Source organism: Anarhichas minor, unplaced genomic scaffold (genome assembly GCF_050575085.1).
Source record: "Anarhichas minor isolate MPS153535 unplaced genomic scaffold, ASM5057508v1 ptg000024l, whole genome shotgun sequence".
NCBI classification, from domain to species: Eukaryota; Metazoa; Chordata; class Actinopteri; order Perciformes; family Anarhichadidae; genus Anarhichas; species Anarhichas minor.
The window spans coordinates 13,667,785-13,692,422 of record NW_027466470.1 but is presented as its reverse complement, the minus strand read 5'-3'; the positions used below and the strand labels follow the sequence as shown (position 1 = coordinate 13,692,422).

The following is a 24,638-nucleotide window of genomic DNA, read 5'->3' as shown; positions in this document are numbered from 1 at the left end:
TACAAACTACGGTACTTAATAAAATAGACTTCAATATGAGTTACTTTCCATCTCTCACAGTGTGCAGCTAACAGATCCTTTGTGACCTGCGCGTCATTTTCGGACTATTTTTACAGAAGTGTCGCGGATGTCTTCCGCTCATTGTGTTACAAGGCCCTCTGGCGGAGTGATCTGCAGTTGTAAAGGTCCTGACGGGAGACAGGCAGTGGATCGATAACAAACCAGACTCGTTGAAAAATTATGACTGCAACAATAGGCAGCTAGCTGGCTTCTGATCTTTTACAAGCCAGAATACCGGACAAGCAAACCAAGACAACCAAGACCATGGAAAGAAAAGGGTGAGACTTTAAAACCCGCTCAGCCGAAGGACTTAAGATGAAAGTTTCTCTGCAGGAAATGCACGCATGCATACATGCGTTTAGAACAACACTAAGCTAATTGTCAAGTCTGTGTTATTTACACTTTTGTTACGTTAGCCAAACGCAGGCTTTAGCTCGTTTTGACTTAATTAAGTTTCTAAACTTGCAACTTTGAACAATAGTCATTGATAATGTGGTCGCTGGTACGTTGACGTTGCCAACGCTGCTAGCTTGATTAGCTAGCTAAGTTTCATTGTTTACACACGCATGACCTGCGGTGCGTTGGGCCCCGGCGCGTCTGCGCCAGTCGTGAGCGTGCGCTATAAAACATCAGCTGCAGCTCGGTTATCTTGTTAAAAACTTGTAGGTAATTAAGAATATGCCGCCTCGTGTGTAGTTCTTATCCGTTTGTAAACCCCCCCCCCCGTCTGAGTAACGTTAGTGAGCTCACTCCTGGAAGGAGGCAGCCTGTTGTATTACAGGTACAGAGTCATCGCTACTCTCTACCTCAAAGCTCCACCTACACGCAGAGAGCACCCACACCTACTGGGGCTCATTAATTACATCAGCAGCTGTGGGCGTGTGCAGATGTGTTTGCCTGACATTTCCTGACTCCTTGTTATGTAGGAAAACTTACAACTTTTGATTATTTTAAAAGTTGCCAAGTGTCCCCCACACAAAACGACGGCCGGCTCCCACCGTTTAGAATAACTAAGAAGCCATGTATGGGTGCCTTAAGTGCTTCAATGCCTCAGGTATTGAAGAGGGGAACGTTGTGATGACGGCTCTTGTGTTTTCTCTCTCCAGTGTACCTATTAAGCGCATCCTCAACAAGCCCCAGATAGTACGCAGTCTGGGCGGCAGCCTTCACCCAGATGTGAATGCCAGCCACTCCCGGGCTGGATGGTCGCTCCTGACCAAAGTGCAGCGCAGCAGGCACAAGAATCTGTACGAAATCAACCATCAAAACAGGGTGAGAATGTGTTTGCTTTTGGTTTTTATGAGCGCGAATGACCGTTAAATTAGTGTTTAGACCGATAAAATATATTCATGTTATTGTTTTTACACAATTGAATCGATTGGGGTTTTAATTAAACTTTATGACGCAATATATATTTAAATTTTAAAGTTAAACCAAAGTAATCCGTGGAGGCACAGTTGGCAATGATTACAGCCAAAGGTTCGTGTCAGCTTTGTACGTTTTGACACTGAAGTTCTTCTTCCCTGTAAACCTGCTCATGCCCACGTTCCACGTGGACCTGCCACACATTTTGGATCGACTCAGTGTCTCCAAGACACATCCACAGTTTGGCTTTGAACCCAAAACATAAAGTTAAGTTTTAATAGTACGGCCAAATAGCTCAGTTTAAGTCTCATTGTTTCATAAAGAACTGAATGGCCCAGGCAACATTTGTGGTGTACACAGTTACTATGGTCTACACATGATACACATTAATTAGTTTACTCTAGTGAGCTTTACATCGAGATTCCTAACATGACTATATGCATATATATTGTGTTAGAATTTAAACATTATATATAGTTTACTAGGTAGCAAATGGTTTTGGGCAGATCTAAATGTTAGCAGTGGAAACCTGTAGCTCCTTCAGAGTTACAATAGACCATGTTGTTGCCTCCCTTGCTGTTAAACCTCTCCCACAGACGTTGTTTTATGATTAACTGATGACTGCACTGCCTCGGGATATCCAGTGCTTTTGTAAAATGGTGACATCATCACAGCCTTTTATTTCTGCTGCTGAAGGACATTTATTTTTTTTCAAACTGCTCATAATCATAATAATCGTCCCAGTTCATTGTAATGTTTACATCGTCTCTTCACGCTCCATGGGAGTAATGAAGGGATGCCACAGTTCCTCCTGTTCTGTTCTGATGAAACAATAACTCAGTCATACAACTGTGTAGGTTTGTACAGCAACGTGTGTGTGTAACAAAGTTGTCGTATCGTCTCTCTCAAAGAACAAGCCTGATTTAAACACAACACTACCAGTTCGACAGACGGCGTCCATCTTCAAACAACCCGTGACCAAGGTTACAAATCACCCCAATAACAAGGTGAAGACCGACCCACAGAAGGCTGTGGACCAACCCAAGCAAGTAAGTTCTTTCATTCGTTAACACTATAAAAAAGGCAAATGAAATTGTTCCTGTAGGTAGCTGTCATGTTGACCAATATGAAACTTGGTGTTCTGTGTTGTGTCTTTGCTGTTATTTAGAGAGTGCTTTTTCAATACATTATATAACGATTCACATATTCAGTTTGTGGAAAACAACGCTCGAAACTTAACACGGAAATGATTTTAGTATTTTTGGTTTGCTTCGATCTTCAGTTGTTCTGGGAGAGGAAGTTGGGCGGGTTGAATGCATTTGATATCGCAGAGGAGCTGGTGAAAACTATGGATCTTCCCAAAGGCTTACAGGGTGAGAGTAACCACAACAAACGTGACGACATTGTGTGATTCAAAGCAGTGACTTTTTGCTTGACTTATGCTTCCCTGTTGTCCTCTTTCTAGGTGTTGGGCCTGCGTGTTCAGATAAAACACTTCTTTCTGCCATCGCCAGTGCTCTGCACACCAGCCCCTCACCTGTCACTGGACAACTCACTGCTGCTGTGGAGAAAAACCCGGGGGTCTGGCTCAACACATCACAACCTCTCTGCAAGGCCTTTGTGGTGACTGACGATGACATCAGGTAAGATGTTCACACCAGCAGCACGGCTGCAGCTTCCCTCACTGTAGCGTAGAGAAGTGAATCTTCACTGGCCTCACAATTCAGCTACGATTCACCCGTCAACACTGCATACATTTGCCTAGCAGAGTTTTCCTTACTCATAGCTCTTCTACTCTTTCTTGGTTTAAGTCACAGCATCTCCCGACACCACGGTTGAATCCACCGCTGGTCTCACATTTTAAGTTGGCCATTCAAGCTGTCCAATGTAGTAACACGGTGGTGTAACATGTTTTGCCTATTGTTAGTTGTGGGTTATCATGTTGAGTTGCTGAACTAGTGAAACGGTTGTTGTTGCTGTTACATACTGAAGAGAGTGTACGTCCGTCCTCTGCCTGAGAAAACAGCACCAAGCTTTAAATGAGCTACACTCAACTTAAATAACTAGCAAGCTGGTTTTGTGTTTTTGTCACTTCTCCTGTAAAGTAGAGCGATTAATTCAATGATACTTTATCGCGTTTCAGTGGAATCATATCGTGATGAAATCGTTATATCTCGATATCGTTATACACAATTGCATCGTCTAAGTTGATAAACAAGCACAGACTAACTAAGCTTTCTCAAAAACATCTGAATTGATAAGAATTCTGCTTATGGGAATACCCCATATTAGTTAAATCCAACTATTGTCTTAATCTGACTACTCCATATGTGTGTGCATGCATGTAAACATCGTCCGTGTATAGCTGCATATATTTATTATTTTGTTCTCTGCAATTGTCTTGAAACTTACGTTCATTTTGCACAAAATGTCTAAATTAATGGTGATAATACCCATTACTTTTCATTGTGAAGTATTAAGTTCAGACATGAGTAAAGTGCTTTACCATGTGGTCATTTCATATCAACTATTTATTAAACTAACGGAAAATATGCCTTTTTTACTCATATAAATCATTATTAAGATAAAGATAAAATGATCTATATTGTGATAGAAGATAAACCAGCCCTAATGGTTTGTTTTTTTCTGCTCACCTACATGCCTGCTACATGATAAAATACACAACACATTGTGCTCAGCAGTGTTGAGAGTAACCTACTCTGCAGTGACGATGATCTATTTAAGGACCTTATTAACCCACTGGTGGAGGTAGATGAAGAGACTTTGGTTAAGACGGTCAAAATAATCGTATCGTTGACTCTCTATCGTGTAAATGTTCTGACTAAACGGCCGACTGTGGCAGATTTTGTCTCGCAACACTCTTTGCCGTGAAAGTTTTGTTTACACAAGTGCCACCGATATTTCATGCAATAATGGCAGAAGATGTCCGGCTCTCAGATATGGAGATTTCCTGCTTTTGGGGGGTTTGAACCGACCAAACAAGCCATTTAAAAACATCATCTTGGACTTTGAGGAACTGACAGTTTTCACTATTTTCTGACATTCTGTACACCGAAGAAAGATGATGATTGGCAGATAAATCGAGAATGATCCTGGTCTGTGTCTCTTAGGAAGCAGGAGGACCTGGTGCAGAATGTGAGGAGGCGGCTCGAGGAAGCCCTCACAGCTGATATGTTGGCTCACATAGAGGACGCCACTGCAGACGCAGCAGCAGCCAACAAAGTGGAGGAGAAGGTTGAGCAGGTGGACAAGGAGGAATTATAGCCAAGGTACACAAAACTACAGGTTCCAGTGTCGCTATATCCTATATCCTTATGAGCTTCAGTACATCTAACATGTCTCTTTCTCTTCTCTCCCGCAGGCTCGTTTGACATGAAGTTTGCTGGTTTGCTCCTTTCATTTTCAAATAATTGGCTCCATGAAGATTTTTATACACTTTGAACTGAAATAGACCTTAAATGCAGACGTTCTGCAGATTTTGTTTACCTAAACAAAGACTGTTTTCTTTAATATTATTATTATTATTATTTTTTACATTCAATAGTGTAATTCTGGAAGGGTGCTTTGGATTTCCAGTTCATTTTTACCTCTACTAACGTAAGGCGACTTTCTTTAGACTTTCCATTCTGTTTAGCGTTTTCATGTCACGATGACATCACCATTTCACCATTGATACTATATTGAGTCAAATGAAATTACTGTTCCTGTAAGTGGTTGTACTTTTAAGGCGGTTTTGCAGCAGTTGTGGATGATTCTCTACACAATGCAGTGTTACAGTTAGCAAACAGCTGTTCAAGCTCAAAGTAAAGTCAAAAACACAAACCTGATGTGCGTGTGTGTGTGTGTGTGTGTGTGCGTGCGCGCTTGTGTGTGTTTGTGTTGAATGTATCCTTTCATGTTGACGTCTTAAGTGTGTTTCTTTTTTGACACGTTGCTCTTTTATATTTTACTCTGGCACTGCAGGTATTGTGTTACGTTTGGAAGCATAGAAAGGTTGCAGTATGTTTACATGCACACGGCACTGTTGTGGCTGTGACTAATCACATTTAGTTTGTTTGATTTCAAGTTTTTACAGCTCAAAGCAGTGTTGTTTCTCACAATAACTTGAGTTTACATGGTTTTGAAGTTTAAGTCACGGTGTTTGTGTTGACAAAAGATTTTTCAGTACTGTTTCGCCAGCTGCATTTGAGTTTAATATGTAACAGAAAAAGTGTGTACCTTCAGAAAATACAAAAACCAATAAAACACTGATGTACCTCGTAACATGATGTACTGTACCTCATTACAAAAATCATTATTTGTCTCTATACCACTGTGAAATAAATGCAGCTCTTTCATGGCTGGTGTTTAGTTGTTGTTTTTTTAATCTAGGAGCTTGTAGTAGGTGGACATGTTTTTAGATTTTGTGATTAAAAGGTTCCTTCTTCTGTAAAGGATGGGTTCACATTGTTCAAGTCTTCATATAATATTCACATGCCTACATGTGTGACGTTAGTCCCTGTGATGATTCCTCCTTTCCAAAATCCACTGTCTGAGCCAAAGCTAATATAAGTTAGTATCTTCCAGAGTTACAATCTTTTTAGTACTATTAAATGCAACTGTATGTGTCAGGGACAATGCATTAATCATTGTAACAGGTTACAAATACATAATACAGATGTGTTGCTTATATTTCACGCCACGGCTAATGTGTGACCCCTATCCCTGGTAAGGCGTTTCTGCTGAAAAAGATCCCAACACTTCATTGCTAAGAGTACATCTGTTAAATTAAGCACATAACACACAGTGATATTCTCATAAACATGCTATCTAATAATTCCCCCCCATTTGTATCTTATCAGCAAGGAAACACTGCCTGGGGACAACAAAGAGCTCGGTACAAAAAAATAAATATATATATTTTAGGACTGACTGTCTTCACAGTCAATATGAATAGTTTCAATGACATTTAACTCTGCCACTGTTAGTATTTAAATTTCATTGTTGTTTCAATTAGAAAAAATATATAAACCTATAATTCATTCCTTTCAGCTCATGATGCAAGAAAATGTGTTGCCTAGAATAATTAAGAGCTTTGACATGAACATATTGCCCATGATTATTATTTTATATTGTTTTTATTTTCTTACTACCTAGAAAGCAAAACACACCGACTGCATGAGCGCCATCTAACGCTGCTGTTGAACCACCCAAAGCACTTCATTGGTAGCCATGATGAACACACCCAAATATGACCACATTTATAAAAACGTGTATCAATGCGTTAACAGTCGGGTCGCAAAACATGCAGGACAGGGAGATGAAATAGTGCCCTGCAGACTGCCAGACACAATAGTGCCGGCAGAGGTGACTTGGCCGTGGATGCCCTCCCCCCTCCTTGCTGCATGTGGCCTTTGAACCTATTGTTGTGTCGTGGGTGACGTCAGTGCCGTGTGCGGGAGACGGAGCGGCGTGCGCCTGGCGAGACAAAGGCGGCGGACCGACCGGGGTCAGGCAGCAGCAGAGAGAGAGAGAGAGAGGGAGAGAGAGAGCCACTGTGTGTGTTTTAACTAAAAGGTAACTGCTAACCTTGGATTTCAGCTGCCGTCCTCCTGACGGTACGCAGAATGAAGACCCAGTGACACACCCAGGAATACGCTTCGACTCTCCAGAAAGAGACAAAAAAAACAACAGTGTTCTCTCTTCGGCGTTGAACGTTTTTCTCCTACGCCCCCCGTTTGGCGTGCTAGTTAGCTCCCCCGCTAGCGCCCTAGCACAGCACAGGTCTGCTTCTGGCTGCTTCTCATCTTTCCCTCGAAAAACTGGGCGTCAAGCGAAGACAGAATCTCGTCGACAGAGTAAGTTAATGTTGTTTTCGCACTTGTTTAATTTTAAAAAAAACCCACGCGGCTGCCTTTTAGAACGAGCACGAGACTGTCAGAGCAGAGCTAACCAGCTAGCCGTGGTGCTCCCAAACAAAGGGGTCGACAACGTGACTGAGTGCCGAGTATGTGGAGCTAGCCTGTTAGCTAACAGCTAACAACAGAATAAATCCCTCTTTTGTTTTTTTAAATACGATCAGTACATAAATGCGTGTGTGTAGTTAGAGCCACGCGGGTTGTTCGTATCTGTGTGGATGGCTACTTTGTTCACTTGTGTTAAAAACGGACCCGATCTGACAAAACAGCCAGCCTCCTGGATGGCTTCAGTTGTCAGACAAGAAGCAACAACAGACAAAGCAAGGCGCCCAAATCAACACCGCTAACGCACGCTGCTGTCTGTGGATGATAGGTGGCGGCACGGTGCGCATCTCCGCTCCTGTTTCGGGTTTTAATTGTAAACAACACTTTTTAAATGTTTTTCGTTTTTTTTCAGAAGAGGGTGAGCTCACTCCCATTAGGCATCTGCGATCTGATGTGAGATCCACGGAGAGACTATGCCTAGCCCTTTATTCCACCCCGAGATTATGGACCACGACGTGGTGATCAGCAGCCAGCACAACGGGGTCGGCCTGTCCCGAGAGACGGACCACGAGTCCCGGGAAGAGGACCACCAAGAGGCGCTTCGCTTCGCCCTGGACCAGCTGTCACTCATGGCCCTGGAGAAGGTGGACTGTGTGGGCGGCGGGCTCGTGGACACTCTGGATGTGACCCAGGGTCCGGGTTCCGAGGGATGCAACGGTGTGGGCTACGTGGACCTACAGATGCTGGAGCATCCCAACGGGTCCCAGGACTCGCCGTCGTCTTGTTCTCCATCCCCGGAGTACTACGGCACGGGCGGGTACCACATGGCCAGCTCGCACCCCATGCTCCACGGAGAACAAAGCTCCGTCCTCTGCAGCAGGAAAAGAAGTGTCAACATGACCGAGTGTGTGCCCGTCCCCAGCTCCGAACATGTGGCTGAAATAGTGGGGAGACAAGGTAAGAGCACGGGTGTGTGTGTGTGGTGCAGTCAGTTAGTGATGAATTATTTGGTGTTTATGTTTATGGGCCGCCTGTTCAGGCAGCATGCAGCCCGGGTGTCCTTTGTTTGGGTGGCAGTCTGGTGAGAGGAGGGTCTCTGATTAACTTTTACAGCCTGAGCTTGGTGCTCTGCTCGGTGTGCATTCGCCGTTTGCGTTTTAAATACCAGCATGCTGCGGGAGCTTTACCCGCTATATTCATATTCAATTTTAAACAATATTCAGACAATGCCTCAACATGGAGCGAGAGTGCGGTTGATGAGCAGGAGAGAGGGGGAGGGGTGGGAGAGGGTCGGACAAAGCGGCAGATTGTCGGGAGTCTGGACATGTCTAGCAGCCTGCACCAAACAAAGGAAATATGTTGATTTTAATGTATCGCAGACCGTAATCTGTGGACACGGAACGCACATTTGTAGCTCATGTCGACATTCGTGGTGTATTATTACTGTCTCTGCTGAGCAGATTTGAAGCTGAAACGGGAGCAGCAGACGCAGAAACACGGGGCTGGGCGGTGTTACGCCCTGCACCCAGCTCCGTCTGCTGCTGCTCCAGTATCAGTCGCTACGTTGTATAAATGTCTTTTTTTAAATTTGTACCGTTTGTTTTTCATCAGCATAAGGTCTCTGCTTTAAATAGACTAATGTTGTGGGTTCGGTTCGTCCGTCGCAGCCGCGGCAGCGTTACGGCATTGTTCTCTTTGTTTGAAAAAGCCATGCTTTCTGCTTCCCAGAATGACATCACACTCCGCGTGCCTCATTGGTCGGCGAGAATGAAGCGTCCATATTTAAAGAAACAGAGCAGGAGTTGACTCGAGCGGTGCAGCAGCTACTGACTTGGTGTTTTGACAGACAGACTCCTCGTGAATATCCTCCAGAGTGTCTTCTGCTTTTGTGTTATTTCTGCTACAGTGCATGAACACATCACTTAACCACAGAGTGCTGTGGCGTTGATTACTTTTTATTTTTGAGGATTCCGTACCCAACATGTTATTGTTGAATTCCAAAATGTAAAATGTATGTAGCAGTTTTCAATTGACTACATGTTTTGAACAGCCTATAACACAGTTGACAGTTAATTAGGTACACATACTGTAGTTTAAATTAATTCAGTCTATTATAACCCTTTTGTCTACCTCATTTACATCAATAAGCTCAGCCAAATACTAGAAACACCAGCTCAACAAACTACAGCATCACAGATGTTTTGAACGAGTGTATTTATACTGTGTTTGCGCTTGTGTGTTGTGATTGTGTACAAATTAGGATGTTTATGCATCTTCCAGGTTGTAAGATAAAGGCTCTGCGTGCCAAAACAAATACCTACATAAAGACTCCAGTCCGAGGCGAGGAGCCCGTTTTCATCGTGACGGGGCGCAGGGAGGACGTGGAGATGGCCAAGCGTGAAATTGTCTCTGCGGCTGAGCATTTCTCTATGATCCGGGCGTCCCGCTGCAAAGCCGGAGGGCCTGGAGGAGGAGGAGGAGGAACAGCAGCAGCAGGAGCAGCAGCAGGCAGTGGCGGCGGCGGCGGCTCTCTTCCTGGACCACCACACTTACCTGGACAGACCACTATACAGGTACAGAAATCCCCGTGGCTTAGTCATACTGTGTTTTCTCTGCTGGGTAACAAAGGGATATATAACATCTGTGGTTACATTAAAGCATTTCTCTTGTCACTCATCCAGGTGAGGGTACCCTACCGAGTAGTTGGTTTAGTTGTTGGACCAAAAGGAGCAACTATTAAGCGCATCCAGCAGCAGACTCACACCTACATCGTGACGCCTAGTAGAGAGAAAGACCCGGTGTTCGAGGTGACCGGCATGCCGGAGAACGTGGACCGAGCGAGAGAGGAGATCGAGACCCACATCACCCTGCGAACTGGAACCTTTGTAGACCTGCAGGGAGACAATGACTTCCACTCCAACGGCACCGATGTCAGTCTAGAAGGCCTGGGCGCCCTGAGCGGAGGACTGGGGTCGTCTCTGTGGTCCCGGGCTTCTGGCCACCATTCTGCACCCCCTCCTCCTCCGCCCTCCCCTCCTCCTCCTCCTATTCCCATGTCCATGCATCCCTCATCTAACCGGAAGATGTCGTCCTCAGTAGCCTATCACACCCACAACGGCGGGATGAGCTCGGAGAACTTCAGCACCGGTCGCAAGGCCAATGAGGGAGGCAGCCCCACCAGCCCCTTTAGCACCACCTCCAGCAGCGCTGGAGGAGGATTCACTTTTGGGGGCGACTCCACCCCAGGGCTGCCCTCCTCAGAGGAACTGGGTTTTGAGTTCAGTGCCGCTAACATCTGGGCACCTTTTGTCAACGGTGGACCAGGCAATAAGACGGCCGGCTCCGCCCAGCAGCAGCAGCAGCAGCCTCTACGTCGCAATAGCAGCGGCCTCAGTGGCGGCGCCATCACTCCACGATTGTCTCCAACTCTGCCTCAGGACACGGGCGTGGGCCCCCTGGATCATCCTCTGGCCCGTCGCGCACAGAGCGACCCCCTCAGCACTCTCTCCTGGTTGCAGTCTGGCAGCGCAGGAGGCGGCTCCTTCTCCGGAGCGTCTAGCTCCAGCTCCGGCGGGTCGTCGACCGGTTACTCCTCTTGCTCGGCCTCCTCCCTGCCCGGCGGCTCACCCACTGACTCCGAGGGAGGTAGCAGCGGCGTGGGCCTCAGTTCTGGGATGCTGAGCCGGCTGAAAGGAAGCTCTGGCCCCGGGGTCCCGGGTCTCGTCGGAGTCGGCCCCGGGATCAACAGGGACTGCTTTGTGTGTTTTGAGAGCGAGGTGACAGCGGCCCTGGTGCCTTGCGGCCACAACCTGTTCTGCATGGAGTGCGCTGGGCAAATCTGCCAGTCAGCTGACCCAGAGTGCCCCGTCTGCCACACCCCCACTACACAGTGCATCCGCATCTTCTCCTAATGCACTGGCTGGGGAGTGGGTTGGGGGCAGGAAGAAGACTCAAGTGTGGCTTTAGCTGTGGCAGAGGCAATGGAAGGATTCACACTAATAACGTTCACACACACACACACACACACACACACACACACATGATGGACCATAATAAATGCATAATAGAGATGACGATACGATACGGATGTTGATTTTTCTTTCGCTGGTAACTGTCAAGATTAATAATAACAATAATAATAATAATTACAATGACTTATTTTCCCGAGTGAAGCTAACTGAAACTGGATCTTCAGACAGTTGGGGCTCAGTCTCTCGGTGGTGAACTTTTGGAAGGAAACTAGTGTCTTATCTCTCTTCAGGCCTTCATTTTGACCCGGAGCAGCCCGCCCTGCTGGCTGCCGGTCTGTCATTTCTTCATTCTGGCTTCTTCAGATCTCTACCTGCTTTCTCTCTCTCTCTCAGACTTTCCTTTTGACACTTTTGTACTTAACAGATATTTTTCAATGGAGCTGTCAATGAGGCCTGCAATTTTTTACTCCTTATTTTAATGTCCTTGACAGGACGCAAACCGTTCCAACAACCCCCCCCCCCCACCACGCCACCTTTGCTTCCTCATCTTGCTCTCACTCACGGTTGCTATTTTTCTGCAAGCTTGGAACTTTTTTTTATATATAGGTCCACATGTAGTCAGGCACCTATCGGAGGAATACACCGACGGACCCCTTGAGGATGACTTCCTGTTTCTCTTCGCCACACACAAATTAGCGACCGGTAATGTCAAATTAATGCTATTAATAGACTGAAATTGATCAAATTCAATAACATGTCGGATGAATTTGGATGCTCCACATTTCAAATGTGGCTGCTGCATTAATTCACATTAATTATCATTTTTAATTAGGGAGAAGTGTACCATTAGTGACACTATGGGAATGTTTGAGGTCAGTTCTCTGTACGTTTGGGCTGCCTGACAATCCCTCCCCACGATCCCACACATCTCTCTCTCTCTCTCTCTCTCTCTCTCGCGTGTATGTGAATAATGCCCACTCATGCTGTTTTCATATCCGCACCATTATGTGTCCTCACCATGAGAAGACCTGGTTTTTAGACCTTCTCACTCTTTCACTCTTGCTCCGATCCGTCCACACCAGGACATTTTCCTTTCACATCCCGTCTGTTACACTCGGATCGGCTCATTTAGCATTTTCTACTAGTTTTTGACTCGTGGCTGTCGAGTGTGTGGCTCGCAGACATATTTTGAACTCTTAAGATAAGATAGGGCTTTTCTGATATCACGCGTGAATGTTTTTGTCCAATAAGGTTACGGAGAGGCGGCCTCTCGGCCCCACACCAAACAATAACAAGGGGCTCGATAGAACAATTTCTTTTCATGCACTGTAACTCCCGGCCCCTCTAAAAAGATAGGAAACAGCTCTTACTGTTTTTGTTTTGGTCTTCCACCCCGCTCTCACAGCCAAGCTGTATGGCACTCTCTCAGAGGACTCGTACCCATACAGCGCTGTCCTCCCGGCCAACCGTGGTGCACTAAATGGTTAGTTTGAGCTTCGTCCTATGTTTCCGAAGCATTGCTGAGTAACTCCAGATGAGGCGGTTGCATCCTGTTTTGTGTTAGTGGTTTTTAAAGAATCCAGTGTGAGTTTGCAGTAACCGCCTCTTATAGTGTTAAATACTGTACGTATGACTTTGGGCGATGGTACACGGTTTCTGTTTGTAGCCCTTTTTTTTTTTTTTTTTTGAACATGCATGGAATCAGCTCATTGAATGAGACAAGCCATGAAAACAGAATTAAAACGACACATCTAATTCTCAAGGGCTTCCTCTGACCGCACAGACACACAATCACATGTTCAGGCTCACGCGCAGTAGGTAGAACTTTATCCTTTATGGCAGCTAGTAGCTAGGTCATCCAGGGCTTCCAGACACTCTTTGTGTTCAAATCCCAGCAGCTGCAGAATGTTTTGCTTTTTTTTTTTTTTTATCCATTTTATTTCCTAACTGTTCCTATACAGTCTTCACATTCGTATCCTGTCAGTAGAGCGTAGGGCATTGCAGTCACAGTGTGTCCTGCTCTCTGGACGTAGTCTCAGATCAGGGTGGGTTTTAATATCAAGGGGGGGGAAAGGGTAGCTCTACTTGAGTAAATAATATGTGAGTATGGGCAGTTTCTGCTGTGCTTTAAGTTGCTCCAGCCAGTAGGATGTTAAACTTATTTGCTGTCTGACTGTTCATTCAGTTAAGTGACGAGGGCAGCAGCAGCTGCACAGAGGAATCTAATAAGCCGCTGTCCTGTTGCAGTAATGCACTAATTCATGTGTCCACATGTGTAGGAAGAAAAATCTGCCCGGGAGCTGAACCGGTAGTCTTTGTGAAGACTATCCCATGGTGCTTTGGTGCAACTCCCTACTGAAACACTGCGATCAACAAACCCACTTAGTACTGGGAGAGTCGTGGTTCTCAATCTAAACTTCTGCAGTCCACAGTAGACCCGACAACCCGGTTATCATTCCCGTCAAAACTGGCTCTGGTGTCAAACGTGGCATCGCTTGAGCGCCCTCGGATCAGATGCAGGGCCGCGAACGCGTCCAAATGAACAGATCCGTCGAAGGCCGTCTCGTGAGTCTGAGGCCGATCTTAAAGCCCCTTTTTCAAGTCGACGTGTTAAAGGAGTTAAGCGTGTTGTATTTGCCAGATGGGTCTAATGTAAATCCCGGTGTTGCACTGGGATGTTTCTGGCCAATAAGAGGATGTTGGGGTTTAATGTACAGTAGTTTCATTGTTTAAAAGGTACAAAGTTTTTCAGATTGACTGCTGATTTTTATTTTTTGAGCCAAACTCACCCCTCCCCCATTTCCTCCCTAAAGGTTTGAAAACAGGGTTTCCTGAGGCATGCTAGCCAGTGACCTCTGACCTTTTTTGTGATTAGAGAGAGGGGGGGGGGGGGGATGCAAAGAGAGCCATGCCAGTAAGGGGGGGGGGGGGAGACACCCCTTAAGCCGCCGCTCTTCTATTTTTGGCTTTAATTCTTTGTATGCAGAACCAAAATGTAAAACGTGGACAAACTAGGTTTCAGGCCTGACCTGTGTGTGTAAATACCCTGAGTACAATCATTGGGATGTTGTTTTCAAAAGCAAAGTGACTCAAATGAAGATAAGTGTAGTTTCTAAAGAACATGTATCATTATTTGTAAGTTAACCATCTGCATGTCTTCAAGCCATCTGGCATTAGCTAATAATTTTTAAGATAAAAAAAAACAAAAACTTTTTACACATTTTATTTTTTACAATTTATTTGCTTACCTAAATATCCCAGACAATAATGTGACCCTTTTTATTACTTCAAATTTATTTTTATTTTCCATTTTTTTATTTTCCTTATTTCCTGTGTACTACATATAGGCAATTTATAACAAAATGAGAATTATTGAAGAAATTTTAAAATTGAAATATATTTTATTTGAAAGTTTATGGACCTTTTAACCAAGAGCCGGAAAAATTGTATAATCGTATAATTTGAGCTGACTTGATGGTTATGAGAAATGTATCAAGAGTTTTATTTTTTATGCTTCTTTAATAAAGTCTTGTTTTTGGTTTCATTTTTTTACTGTAAAATAAGAACTTGTGTCTGGTGTCTTTATTTGTTCTGTTCAGAGTGGAAATGTGCTGCAGCCTGATCATCTGTGTCTTTGCCACATGGTGGCAGTACACACACACACACACACACACACCTGCAGCAGATAAAAACATGAATGAAATCTGCAGTTCAGGCATGTTTGTGAATCTAGAACATTGGGATGGGCCACAATCAAACACTTTAATAGATTTAGGTGTAGCTTTGTGTTGTCTGGAGTAGTGCTAAAATGATCAGTCAACAGTAAATTTACCATTTTAGTTTGTTTAAGGCACTTGTCAAGCAATTTGATGCTTTTAAAATGAGGATTTGTTTTATATTGCTATGGATTAAATATCTTTATACACATCGTAAAACAAGTTAAGAATGTCAGTTTGGATTCTGGGACTTTCTAGTGGAAATCTTTTCGGTCATTTCACAAACTGATATAGAACTGAAACAAACAAAAGAATCAAGACGATGGACAGCAGATTAATTGGGAACTGTTTTTAAGCTTATATGTAATTTTTCAGGCAAAAATGTTGAAAGATCAGTTTCTCAATATGACTTAGAATTTGTGCTTTTCCTTTGACGATTTTGTAAACTACATGTGTGGTCAAAAAAAGTCATTCTTTAGAATGTCGAAAATAGTCCTTAAAAAGTCATATATGTCAAAATAATCATGCAAAAAGTCACAGTATAGCATGTCGAAATCATGAAAAAGGTTATAGTAAAAAGGTGATAGTATATTATGTTGAAAACAGTTGGGAATGCAACAAAGATGAGAACAGACTGAAGTGAAGTGGATGGTTTGTGTCAATATAACACCCTGTAGTCTTCATCTGCGAGGGTAAAGCATCTGTCGAAACACCTTTTGAAACGTACACATTTTCATAACGAAGGCTCCTGTAAGTATATGTCAAACATATGTATTCTGAGCTTCAACAATTGAATAAACACATTCCCACACGTACAAATCAAAGTGCAGTAATGTGATCCCTTAGGCACCACAGAGTGAATAATAAAACAGACGTGTAGATCATGACACAAATGTCCCTTTAATAGGAAGCAGATCACAACCAGGCTGCATTCCAGTTCCCCTTTCTCCTCATTAAAGAACGATCGATAATGATAAGAAACAAATTAGAAACATCCTTTGTAGAAAATAATTCTCTCATGCGAGTTCTGTGTAGACACTACATTCATATTGATTACAGATGACGTATTCACAAGCTTTTTGAAAAAAAAACTGATGACTTATCATTACATAGCTATGGAAATTAAAAATAAATGAAAAAGTTACATCAAAGAGACACGTGCTGGCACGATAAAGTTTCCCATCATGCAGTTGTAAGTAGGTTCTATTCACAGGGTGGGCGTCATTGGTCTCCACGGAGTTGTGTCGGCGTGCATACATGCATGTGTCATCTTACATGTGCCCTTTTGTGCTTGAGCAGAGATCGGTGTGTGTGTGTGTGCAGTGTGTGTGTGTGTGTGTGTGTGCGTACATACATGAAGCAGGCAACCAACGAGCCCGAAACTGGATGATTGGTTACAAATGTTTTTGTTGTTGTTGCTTTTTTTCAGCTACAACCTGACATTTCAAGTTTTGTCTTGAATGACTTAATAAACTCATAAAAACAATGTGTTAAATGTGGTGTGAAGCTCTTTTTTTAAAAGGCTAGTTCACCCAAAATGATCCATTTTATGTAAATGAAATGTGGAGTCGGTGCCCCCAAGCTAGTCGTGGTTTTGGATTTAACCGTCCCTTTGATCGTAAAAAGAAGGCTCCGCTGAGGAGAAATAACATTCAGAAGTTTTGTTTTTGGTAGAATTCAACAGTAAAGACAACATGTGACAGGCCAGCAGTGACAGTCGGTGTAGCTCTACACAGCGACAGGGAAACCTCACCGTCACTGACATCATTAAGTTTCACATAGAGTCTACAAACGAGCCGGACGAGGACTGTGAGTGTTTGCTCACTTTTCTTTCAGTGAAAAGTAAAAGGGGTTCATTACATGACGAGACTGAAAACAACAGAAATGCTTGGCGGTGACTCCGATGGCTTCTTTATTTGAGAAATAAAACGAGCTCTATGGTTCGTGCAAATTTGGTCCTAAAGGCAAATAGGAATTCAAAGACAAAACACTTTCTTTCTTATCCAAAAGAATGTGAGAACAAGCTTACACACTTCCAGCGGGAATGGAGATTTTATGAGTCCATAGCTAAAATAATAATTTTTAAAAATGATGATAACTTTCCCATTCCTTGGATCTGGATATTGCAGTTGGTGCTCCTGTATTTATATTGACAGCGCATACATTTAGGTGTGTAAATAGAATATATTGCTCACAATCTCGAATCCCATTTTGCCAGGTGTGACAATCAGCCCACACACACACACACACACACATACATACACGCATGCACGCACGCACGCACGCACACAATAACAAAAGACACAACAGTGTTCTCAGGGGGTTTGTTCTTCGTAAAAACCACGAGGTTCCGTGAACATATAAACAAACCACTATTGCCTTAAAGAGATGGGTTTAGTGTGCAGGCAATCGGGAGGAGTGTCGTCCTACATCGTGTGTCCTTTGAGCTTCCTCCATAGTGTCACTCGTGAAAGACTCTCTGTGTGACGGTGTCTCTGTGGCAGAGAAGGTAGACGAGGGGGCACGAGGGGAAACGTTGGGGTCAATTTGCCAAAAGAAGCATGGACAGTATGTGTTAGTGCGTAAACAAACATCCCAGACCACTAATCCTGTAGCCCTTTTTGGAGTTAATGTGCACTCTAGGGGAGTGGATGTGTTAGACACTGGGGTATTGCTTCGTTTATTGTGACGTCAAGCAAGAAGAGTGAAAAATAAAAAATAAAGAAGAAGCACATTGTGGCCACTACCTTCTTCTTTATCAACACATATCAGGCTCAGCATGTTCCCACTCCGTGATAATGACGGTTAGTCAGGTCCTAATTATAAAACCGTATTACACCAGGGGGATATATGCACCATGCGCACACAGGGAAAATATTGAAGGCCCCCCAACTTTTATGTGGGAGGGGGTACGGTCGCCGTGTTTGCAGCAAAGTGAATCACAGTGTTCCTGGGGTCAACATGCAGGACGCTAGTACATTTAGGGACAGACTAGAAGTGACGTTGCCCCGATTTTTTGGGCAAAAGCGAGCTGATCATAGATCTGTGCCTGAACTCCAACCTACGCAACACATCTCACCGGGAGGAAGACTACCGAGAGCAGACGACGAGGAGGGGAGGAGGGGTGGGGGGGAGAAAGACCAACGTACTGGGAGAACGACACACAGTTGGGCAGGCAAGCAGACGGACGGACGGACGGAGAGCACAGCGATGCAAGGACAGCTCTCCTGAAGACACGGAGAAGCAAAAGTGCAAAGTGGTCGTCCTTCACATGGTTTAGTTGTTGTTCTGCATTATATCACATCTAAATGTACAGCGTATAAAAAGGTGCGATGTGTTATGGAAAAGTTGAGCGAAGGGTTAGACAAGTGCTCGCTAATGTGAGACTAACCCGAAACTGAAAGCTTTGAGTCGAGCTGATGAAATATTCAAAATGAAATATGAATATTTATAAACATATTCCTTCATGTTTGCATTGATAATGTGAATGTTGCATAATGTATGCAGGTATATGTACAATAGAGGATGTTCATGTGTGTGCTTGTGTATTGCACACAGTTGTTTATCGATGTAGGTGGGACTATTACAGGTGTGCAGAATAGCCTACTATGTCTCTGGTGTGCACACGCGTGTGTCCCCCTCAACTACGGCCCTCCTCAGCCGAGCGCTGGTCCGATTTGAGCTTGACGAACTCTTTCGCCACGTCGTCGTTGTTGCGCTGGGAGAGGATGCGCAGCACCGTCAGGCCCGTCTCGTCCATGTGGACACGTCTGCCCAGCGGCATCCAGAGGGTGACGCTGCCCTTGCTGGCTATGTCCTTCACCTGCACCACGGACATGCCCACAGTGCGGTCCTCTCTGGCAAAGCAGTAGTCCTTCACACACACCTGCAGCTCGTAGCTCTCCGGACCAACCTCAGTGCCCAAGGAGCTGAAACAAGAACGAGTCCATGTTTTACTTCACTGCCATATTAAGTGGTTTTATACTAGCGTTCAATAGTCAAGTGTTTCAAACTCTTCCAATACACTTCAGTCAACCAGTATACAATTCACCTTGCAGTAAACATACATGTCGTTTGCATGTTATTGTCTTCACTGTATTAATGTATGGTATTTGTTGTATTTCAATACGTCTAATTATGGTTTGATGTGTTGTTAGTCTGCTGTGTTGCATGTTGTCCTGTTGCACTGCAAGTTAACTCAAGAAAATCAAAGAACGAAGACAATCAAATCCAGCAGAAATGGCCGACACTCACAACTGGAAGCTCTCAATGAACTTGGGTGACCAGGTGTTGTTCTTGGACTTTGTGGCAAATTTCCTCTTCTTGTCGCTGAGGTGAGGGCCGATGATGTAGACCTCCACGAAGGGCCTGAAGCCCTGAGCCTTCCACTTCAGGTCATTAGCAGCCACCACTGGAGGACAGACGGAGGTTGAATTAAAGAAAGAAAATGTGAGGAGAAGATTGTGACAGCGTTGCCGTCTGCTCAGCTTTTTTTTTTTTTACCTTTGACATTAATCTTGTGCTCTCCATTAGGTTGAGGCAAAATGTCCACGCACATGACCACCTCGCCAACTGCATCCACTCCAGATGCTGTAAAGACATGCTCAGTTGAATTTGTGCCCATTTGTCCTAGTCTGGCCATAACCAGTGTTTTTTGTAGTCCAGAATGTAGCACAGCTGAGATATAGAACTGGGATGCATCAGCAGATTTTGAACTAAATTTAAACACACACACACACACACACACACACCAGTTCTCTGTGATAACATGAACGGCACACACACACAGCTGCAGCACACAGTGCAACACACACACACACACACACACACACACACACGGCTGGTAACAAGAAGAAGCAAAGTGCCACGGTCTTACACTACTCACTGTCTCGGGTTATCTTTGGTTTCTGACAGTTTGATCACAAAGATGTCTGAGCTGCAGCTGCAGGTTGCTGTGGGGGACATGCAGACTTCACATAACATTGCTGACACGTACCTTTCTCTGGCGGTGTGTCTTCATTCGCCGTGCACCTGAGCCCTTTCCCTCCGTGGACTGAGAGGGGACGAAAGAAAGTCAGCATTAGAGGATGGCAACCAAGTATTATTTTATACAACAGGAGAAGAGCATGTATACACATTTTTTTAAAACTACAAGGTGTTATAGCTGATTGTATAAATAGCTGGACAACTATGGTGTCCATGCGACATTTAAATGTATCTATCGCTCATGTTTTCTGCTCATCTAAAATCCATCTGTGGGCATTTAGAGTGGTACTGTGTAGAACTACTACCAGTATTTGCTGGTATAGCTACTGTAATTCAGATGAAGTCCGTACCCTGAGCGCTCTGTGAGAGGACAAACTTCCTGATGAGCTTGTCTGTGGCCTGGGTGTACAGAGATAAGGCGTAGCGCAGAGACTGCAGGTCTGGACTCTTTTCCAAGAACGTCTTCTTCAGGCCCACACCGCCGGCATGGAAGTATTGCTGCGAAACAGATATGATGAATTGTAGATGCGTAGGCGGCAAGTGAACAGGCAGAAAGACAGACGGGGGTTAGGACACAGAGAGCTCGAAGTGGGCGATATAGAAATGTGACAAAACTGTTTTGCAGTGTCAGCCCTGGAGCTATGGAGCAAAGGCAGAGTGACTATCTCCTCCAAACCTACACTAATTTACACCAAACATGATGTTTATGATGTTTAAAGTTACATGTTTTGATTAGAAATTGTTTATGTTTCATTGATATATATCTGAATATATATTACATTCGATTTGTAGGGTTGACGAGCATCCCATTTCCTTGATCCCACACATACACAGACTGTCTGTTCTTTTGGTATTATTTATGTTAAGAAACAGAGACCAAACTAAATATTGTAAAACTAAAACACAAGAGCACCAATTTCCCAGCTCTTCTGTTTGTGTGACACAGCATACGATACCTTAATAGTGTCCAGCGCCAGCTCTATCACTGCACACTGTTTAGGACTCAGAGCTTTGGCCTCCTCTCGGCCCATGTGCTCCTGCAGGACGGATCAAACGAAGGAGTCAGTCTATGAAACGGTTCCCTTTAAAATGTGGTCTATATTTTTGGTTAATTTGTTTTGTTTGCCGCTTTTCTATTTTCATCACCTTGAGCTTGGAGAGCTGGCCCAGCTCCTTAGCGGCGTTGAAGATCATCTGAGTGCCCTGTCATGGAAAGCCAGACAAGTGAGTGGAGAGGGGAGAGAAACAAAAGGGTGGCGTTTGAGAGCTGTGCAGTTTAGTGAGATGTGAGTTCAGGAGGTTCAGTGAGGACAGAACGCAGCATACACAAGAAAAGAGTTTGAAGAGTGAGGGGAAGAGAGTCAAATTGCAAATTCTATACTAATCTATAAATATTCTAAATAAACATTCAGAACACACAAGCTATATCTTGGGAGAGAAAGAAGGTTTTAGTGCTTTGGTGTACGGTCAGTTAGTATTGCGATGTTGCCTCTGGTGCTACGTGCTGCCTTCTAAATCAGGTTTGATGCACAGGTATCCACAGAGAAGGAGAAAGAAACAACAGAGGCTACAGAGGGTGGTGTTAAGGCTCCTGGTAAAAGGTGTTTCTTCATGCAGACAGATTCTGCAAATACACACACGCAGGCACACGCACGCACACGCACGCACACGCAGGCACACGCTCACATACTTACAATAACCTAAGAAAGGAAGGAAGGGAGAGAGAATGGGGTAATGGCAGGATAGATGGGTTAATGTACACAATGGACCAAATCAATGAAAGGCACTGAAATTCAAAAGCACAGAAGAATGAAAAGATGAAGAAAATAGGAATGTCTTGTCTTTTCCACATACCGTCTGGTCAGTGAGCGTTGGAAGCACAATTGTTTTTTCCATCGTATTCATCACTAGTTTCCACAGCTCCTTCAGCACTCTCTTCAGGACGGTCTTCTCACAGATCTTAGCGAACAACGACAGGCTGAAACACAAAAACACAACTTTTCAACTGACATGAAGGCAGCACTGAAACCCATACTTTCATTTATTTGTGTGTGTGTGCTTGTTGAGGCCATGTTAACATTCATAAAGGTCCTAACAATGTATAACTCACTTGTTAGACTTCGTATGAAGTTTTTTAATACCATACGATACTTGAGTATGAGTATCTAAACACAACTTTTTTTTTCCAGTTGCTTAGTTTGAGGAAAATCAAAATTTCTTCCTAAAAATAATTTATTCCTCCAAAAAAATATTGAATGTTGTCTTAGTAAAAGCAGCCTTTCAAGAAGTGTCATTTAAAAATGGTAAAATCATGATCTTGATCAAAGACAGAATCACACCAAACATTTAATGCCAACTTCTGTTGTTATTCAACAGTATTGATGTTCAATATCCAGTCACACTTACTTGCTGTCCAGGAAGTCCATGATGGGCTGCAGGACGTTGTCGGCCTCCTGAACCACGCTGCCGTTGGCCGGGACGGTCTGACCTTTGACCTGGGCCAGGATGTCTCCCATCTGCCTCACGTTGTCCTCAATCTGTGGCTGGAAACTGAATCGCCGCACAAAAAGAACAACATGTAAACAGACTTTGAAATCAGCAGGAGAAACCGATTCCAACACGGTCTTAGTTCCACACGGGAGTCAAACAGACACACCCACCTGACAGCAAAGATGCGGCTGAGGTCGTCCATAACGCTGTTGAGTTTGTTCTGCAGCTCCTTGAGGAAGTCACTGGCCTCCAGGTTTAGCTGGAAGAAGACAAATAGGATGAATAGAAGAACCGCGTTCTTATAGCACAATCACAACAGCAGCATGTATGGAAACTCACGTCTTTGCCTCCCATGGCCTCAAACATCTTCTCCAGCTGAACTCTGAGCTGCTGGATGTTATTGATGATGATACATGGCTGAGGGGAGAAAAAGAAAAATCGTTACACACTTCTCACTCCCTTTCCTCTGTCTGCTCCCGGTGTTTCATTGTAATCAATCAAGGTTAGTCCTCCTAACTTTTTTTTATTGCTTCTTTGGCAAAAGAACTCTTTGTGATGCAGGTCAGGAGAAGCAAGAGTTTTCAGTAATTACTGCTCCTCTAGGGGGGCTCCTGGTCTCTCTGGGAGAGCAGCCCACTTTCCCCAGAGCGTACACCACATTCAGCTAATTACACAGCCCTGATTCACTTTGAAACACTGCAACCCGGCCACGGCTACAACAGTGAGGAGCGGTTTATTCTGCGAAAATTAATCAAGCTGTCCACGTACACCAATGCTCTTGATGGAGCTCAAATCAAACCATTAATTCAATCACTGCCGTTTATTCCGCTGACTGAAATTTCCATCTGGTACCTTGTTGCTCCAAAATGTTTATACCCTTTTATGTCTTCTACTTTGTTAACATTGTTAACACCTACCACTTTCTCCTTCTTGACATGATTTGGAAAGTCCTTTGCAATGATGTCAGCGTAAGACAGCAGGACATTTCCAATGGTCTAAGAGAAAGAAAGAAAAGAATGGAATAAGTGCACACTTGCAGTGAGAATCATATTGGGTTAAGAGTGACTACTCAGGTAAAAGCATCAGCAGGTGGAAGTCACCTTGGCAAATCTCTTCATGTAGTTGCCAACGATCTGAGGGTCGGGACACTCCAGTTTGCGGATGATTTCAAAACTCTGATTGAGCTGAGAGAACACGTCTACCACTGAGCAGGAGAACAAAGCGTGCTCCGATGTAACCTGGAACTGCAGAAGGAGAAGAAAAGAGGGGAAAGTGTGAACGTGTGATGCTGCAGCACAGTAATCCCAGTGAGGAGCTGGATTCCCCCGTGGTAGATGTTCACAGTGCTGTTACACTTCATTGACAGTGAAACCGAGCCCCCTTTTTCTACTGAACGTGACTGTGATCAAGAGATGTGTGAGGTGGTTCCTCTGAAAGCCTTTGGATGAGATAGATGGAGGTAATCAGAGGGTTATGACGAGTAGCAGGACCTTCATTAACAGCTCGGCCCATTAGTGAATAGTGTCATATTATGTGACTGGGCTTGGGGGCCGCTGTTTTTGCTGACACGGGGATGCAGAAGCTGCCTCCGGCGACAGTAATTGGACCCAGAGGAGTCCTGACATATGAGCCGGGGGAATCTTCAGCTGCTTGGAATCGACCTTCTTGCTGTGTGGATATGTAGGCGCGAGTGAGACTGGGTATGTATGGTATGTGTGCATACATCGACTTACGCCGGCACATTCGCACTCCTCCGCATTGAAGGTTTTTTAAATTTGCCTTTGGTATTGAGTAATTATTGATTGCCTCGAGGCCTTGAGGCCTTCAACCTGCTCTTCCCAGCCCCTCGAATGTGCCGAGTCAGGAGAAATGCCGTGAGCTGCCTGAATTTGCATGATAAATGCGTGAATACATTTTACAAGAGGGAAATGCTGCAGGTAGGAGGTCAGATTTAAGCTTTCATAGTGTATTTTATTACCGTCTCAGCAGAATTGGATTGTTGAATTTTAGTCAAACTTTAGTCTCACATGACTGCCTCTTCCTTTCAAAACTCTTTTCTCCACATTCTTCCTGCACACTTTGCTGTG

General features: G+C 44.3%; 3 protein-coding genes across 3 annotated transcripts in view; 2 read left to right on the top strand and 1 right to left on the bottom strand.

Moving 5' to 3' along the window:
• The first annotated feature begins 174 nt into the window (after positions 1-174).
• On the top strand, positions 175-5,785 carry mbd3a (methyl-CpG binding domain protein 3a). The gene is made up of 7 exons (XM_076098235.1): positions 175-338; positions 1,167-1,332; positions 2,337-2,474; positions 2,708-2,798; positions 2,891-3,068; positions 4,557-4,715; positions 4,808-5,785. The coding sequence occupies exons 1-6, from the start codon at positions 325-327 to the stop codon at positions 4,708-4,710; spliced, it is 741 nt and encodes a 246-aa protein (XP_075954350.1). The 5' UTR covers positions 175-324; the 3' UTR covers positions 4,711-4,715; positions 4,808-5,785.
• A 971-nt stretch (positions 5,786-6,756) lies between these two features.
• On the top strand, positions 6,757-14,903 carry LOC142956918 (RNA-binding protein MEX3B). The gene is made up of 4 exons (XM_076098704.1): positions 6,757-7,283; positions 7,801-8,345; positions 9,669-9,961; positions 10,070-14,903. Exons 2-4 carry the CDS (start codon positions 7,862-7,864, stop codon positions 11,297-11,299), a joined length of 2,007 nt encoding a protein of 668 aa, XP_075954819.1. The 5' UTR covers positions 6,757-7,283; positions 7,801-7,861; the 3' UTR covers positions 11,300-14,903.
• Positions 14,904-15,261: 358 nt separating this feature from the next.
• Positions 15,262-24,638, bottom strand: part of LOC142956920 (protein unc-13 homolog A) — a 31,494-nt gene continuing 22,117 nt past the window's right edge. The window contains exons 29-41 of the mRNA XM_076098706.1: positions 23,652-23,795; positions 23,469-23,546; positions 22,891-22,968; positions 22,722-22,810; positions 22,468-22,611; positions 21,916-22,039; positions 21,208-21,264; positions 21,018-21,098; positions 20,412-20,559; positions 20,072-20,128; positions 19,579-19,665; positions 19,330-19,486; positions 15,262-19,004 (exon numbers count right to left, since the gene is read on the bottom strand). Coding sequence (XP_075954821.1) covers positions 18,716-19,004; positions 19,330-19,486; positions 19,579-19,665; positions 20,072-20,128; positions 20,412-20,559; positions 21,018-21,098; positions 21,208-21,264; positions 21,916-22,039; positions 22,468-22,611; positions 22,722-22,810; positions 22,891-22,968; positions 23,469-23,546; positions 23,652-23,795 — 1,533 coding nt within the window. The 3' untranslated portion in view covers positions 15,262-18,715. The remainder of the gene's footprint in view (positions 19,005-19,329; positions 19,487-19,578; positions 19,666-20,071; positions 20,129-20,411; positions 20,560-21,017; positions 21,099-21,207; positions 21,265-21,915; positions 22,040-22,467; positions 22,612-22,721; positions 22,811-22,890; positions 22,969-23,468; positions 23,547-23,651; positions 23,796-24,638) is intronic.

What these genes read in the sequence shown, in the direction of transcription:
- LOC142956918 (XM_076098704.1), top strand. Translation starts at nt 7,862, where the DNA reads ATGCCTAGCCCTTTATTCCACCCCGAGATTATGGACCACGACGTGGTG. An exon ending in TGAAATAGTGGGGAGACAAG is followed by an intron (nt 8,346 to 9,668) that starts GTAAGAGCACGG and finishes TGCATCTTCCAG; the next exon opens with GTTGTAAGATAAAGGCTCTG. An exon ending in CTGGACAGACCACTATACAG is followed by an intron (nt 9,962 to 10,069) that starts GTACAGAAATCC and finishes TCACTCATCCAG; the next exon opens with GTGAGGGTACCCTACCGAGT.
- mbd3a (XM_076098235.1), top strand. An exon ending in AAATCAACCATCAAAACAGG is followed by an intron (nt 1,333 to 2,336) that starts GTGAGAATGTGT and finishes TCTCTCTCAAAG; the next exon opens with AACAAGCCTGATTTAAACAC. An exon ending in TCTTCCCAAAGGCTTACAGG is followed by an intron (nt 2,799 to 2,890) that starts GTGAGAGTAACC and finishes TCCTCTTTCTAG; the next exon opens with GTGTTGGGCCTGCGTGTTCA.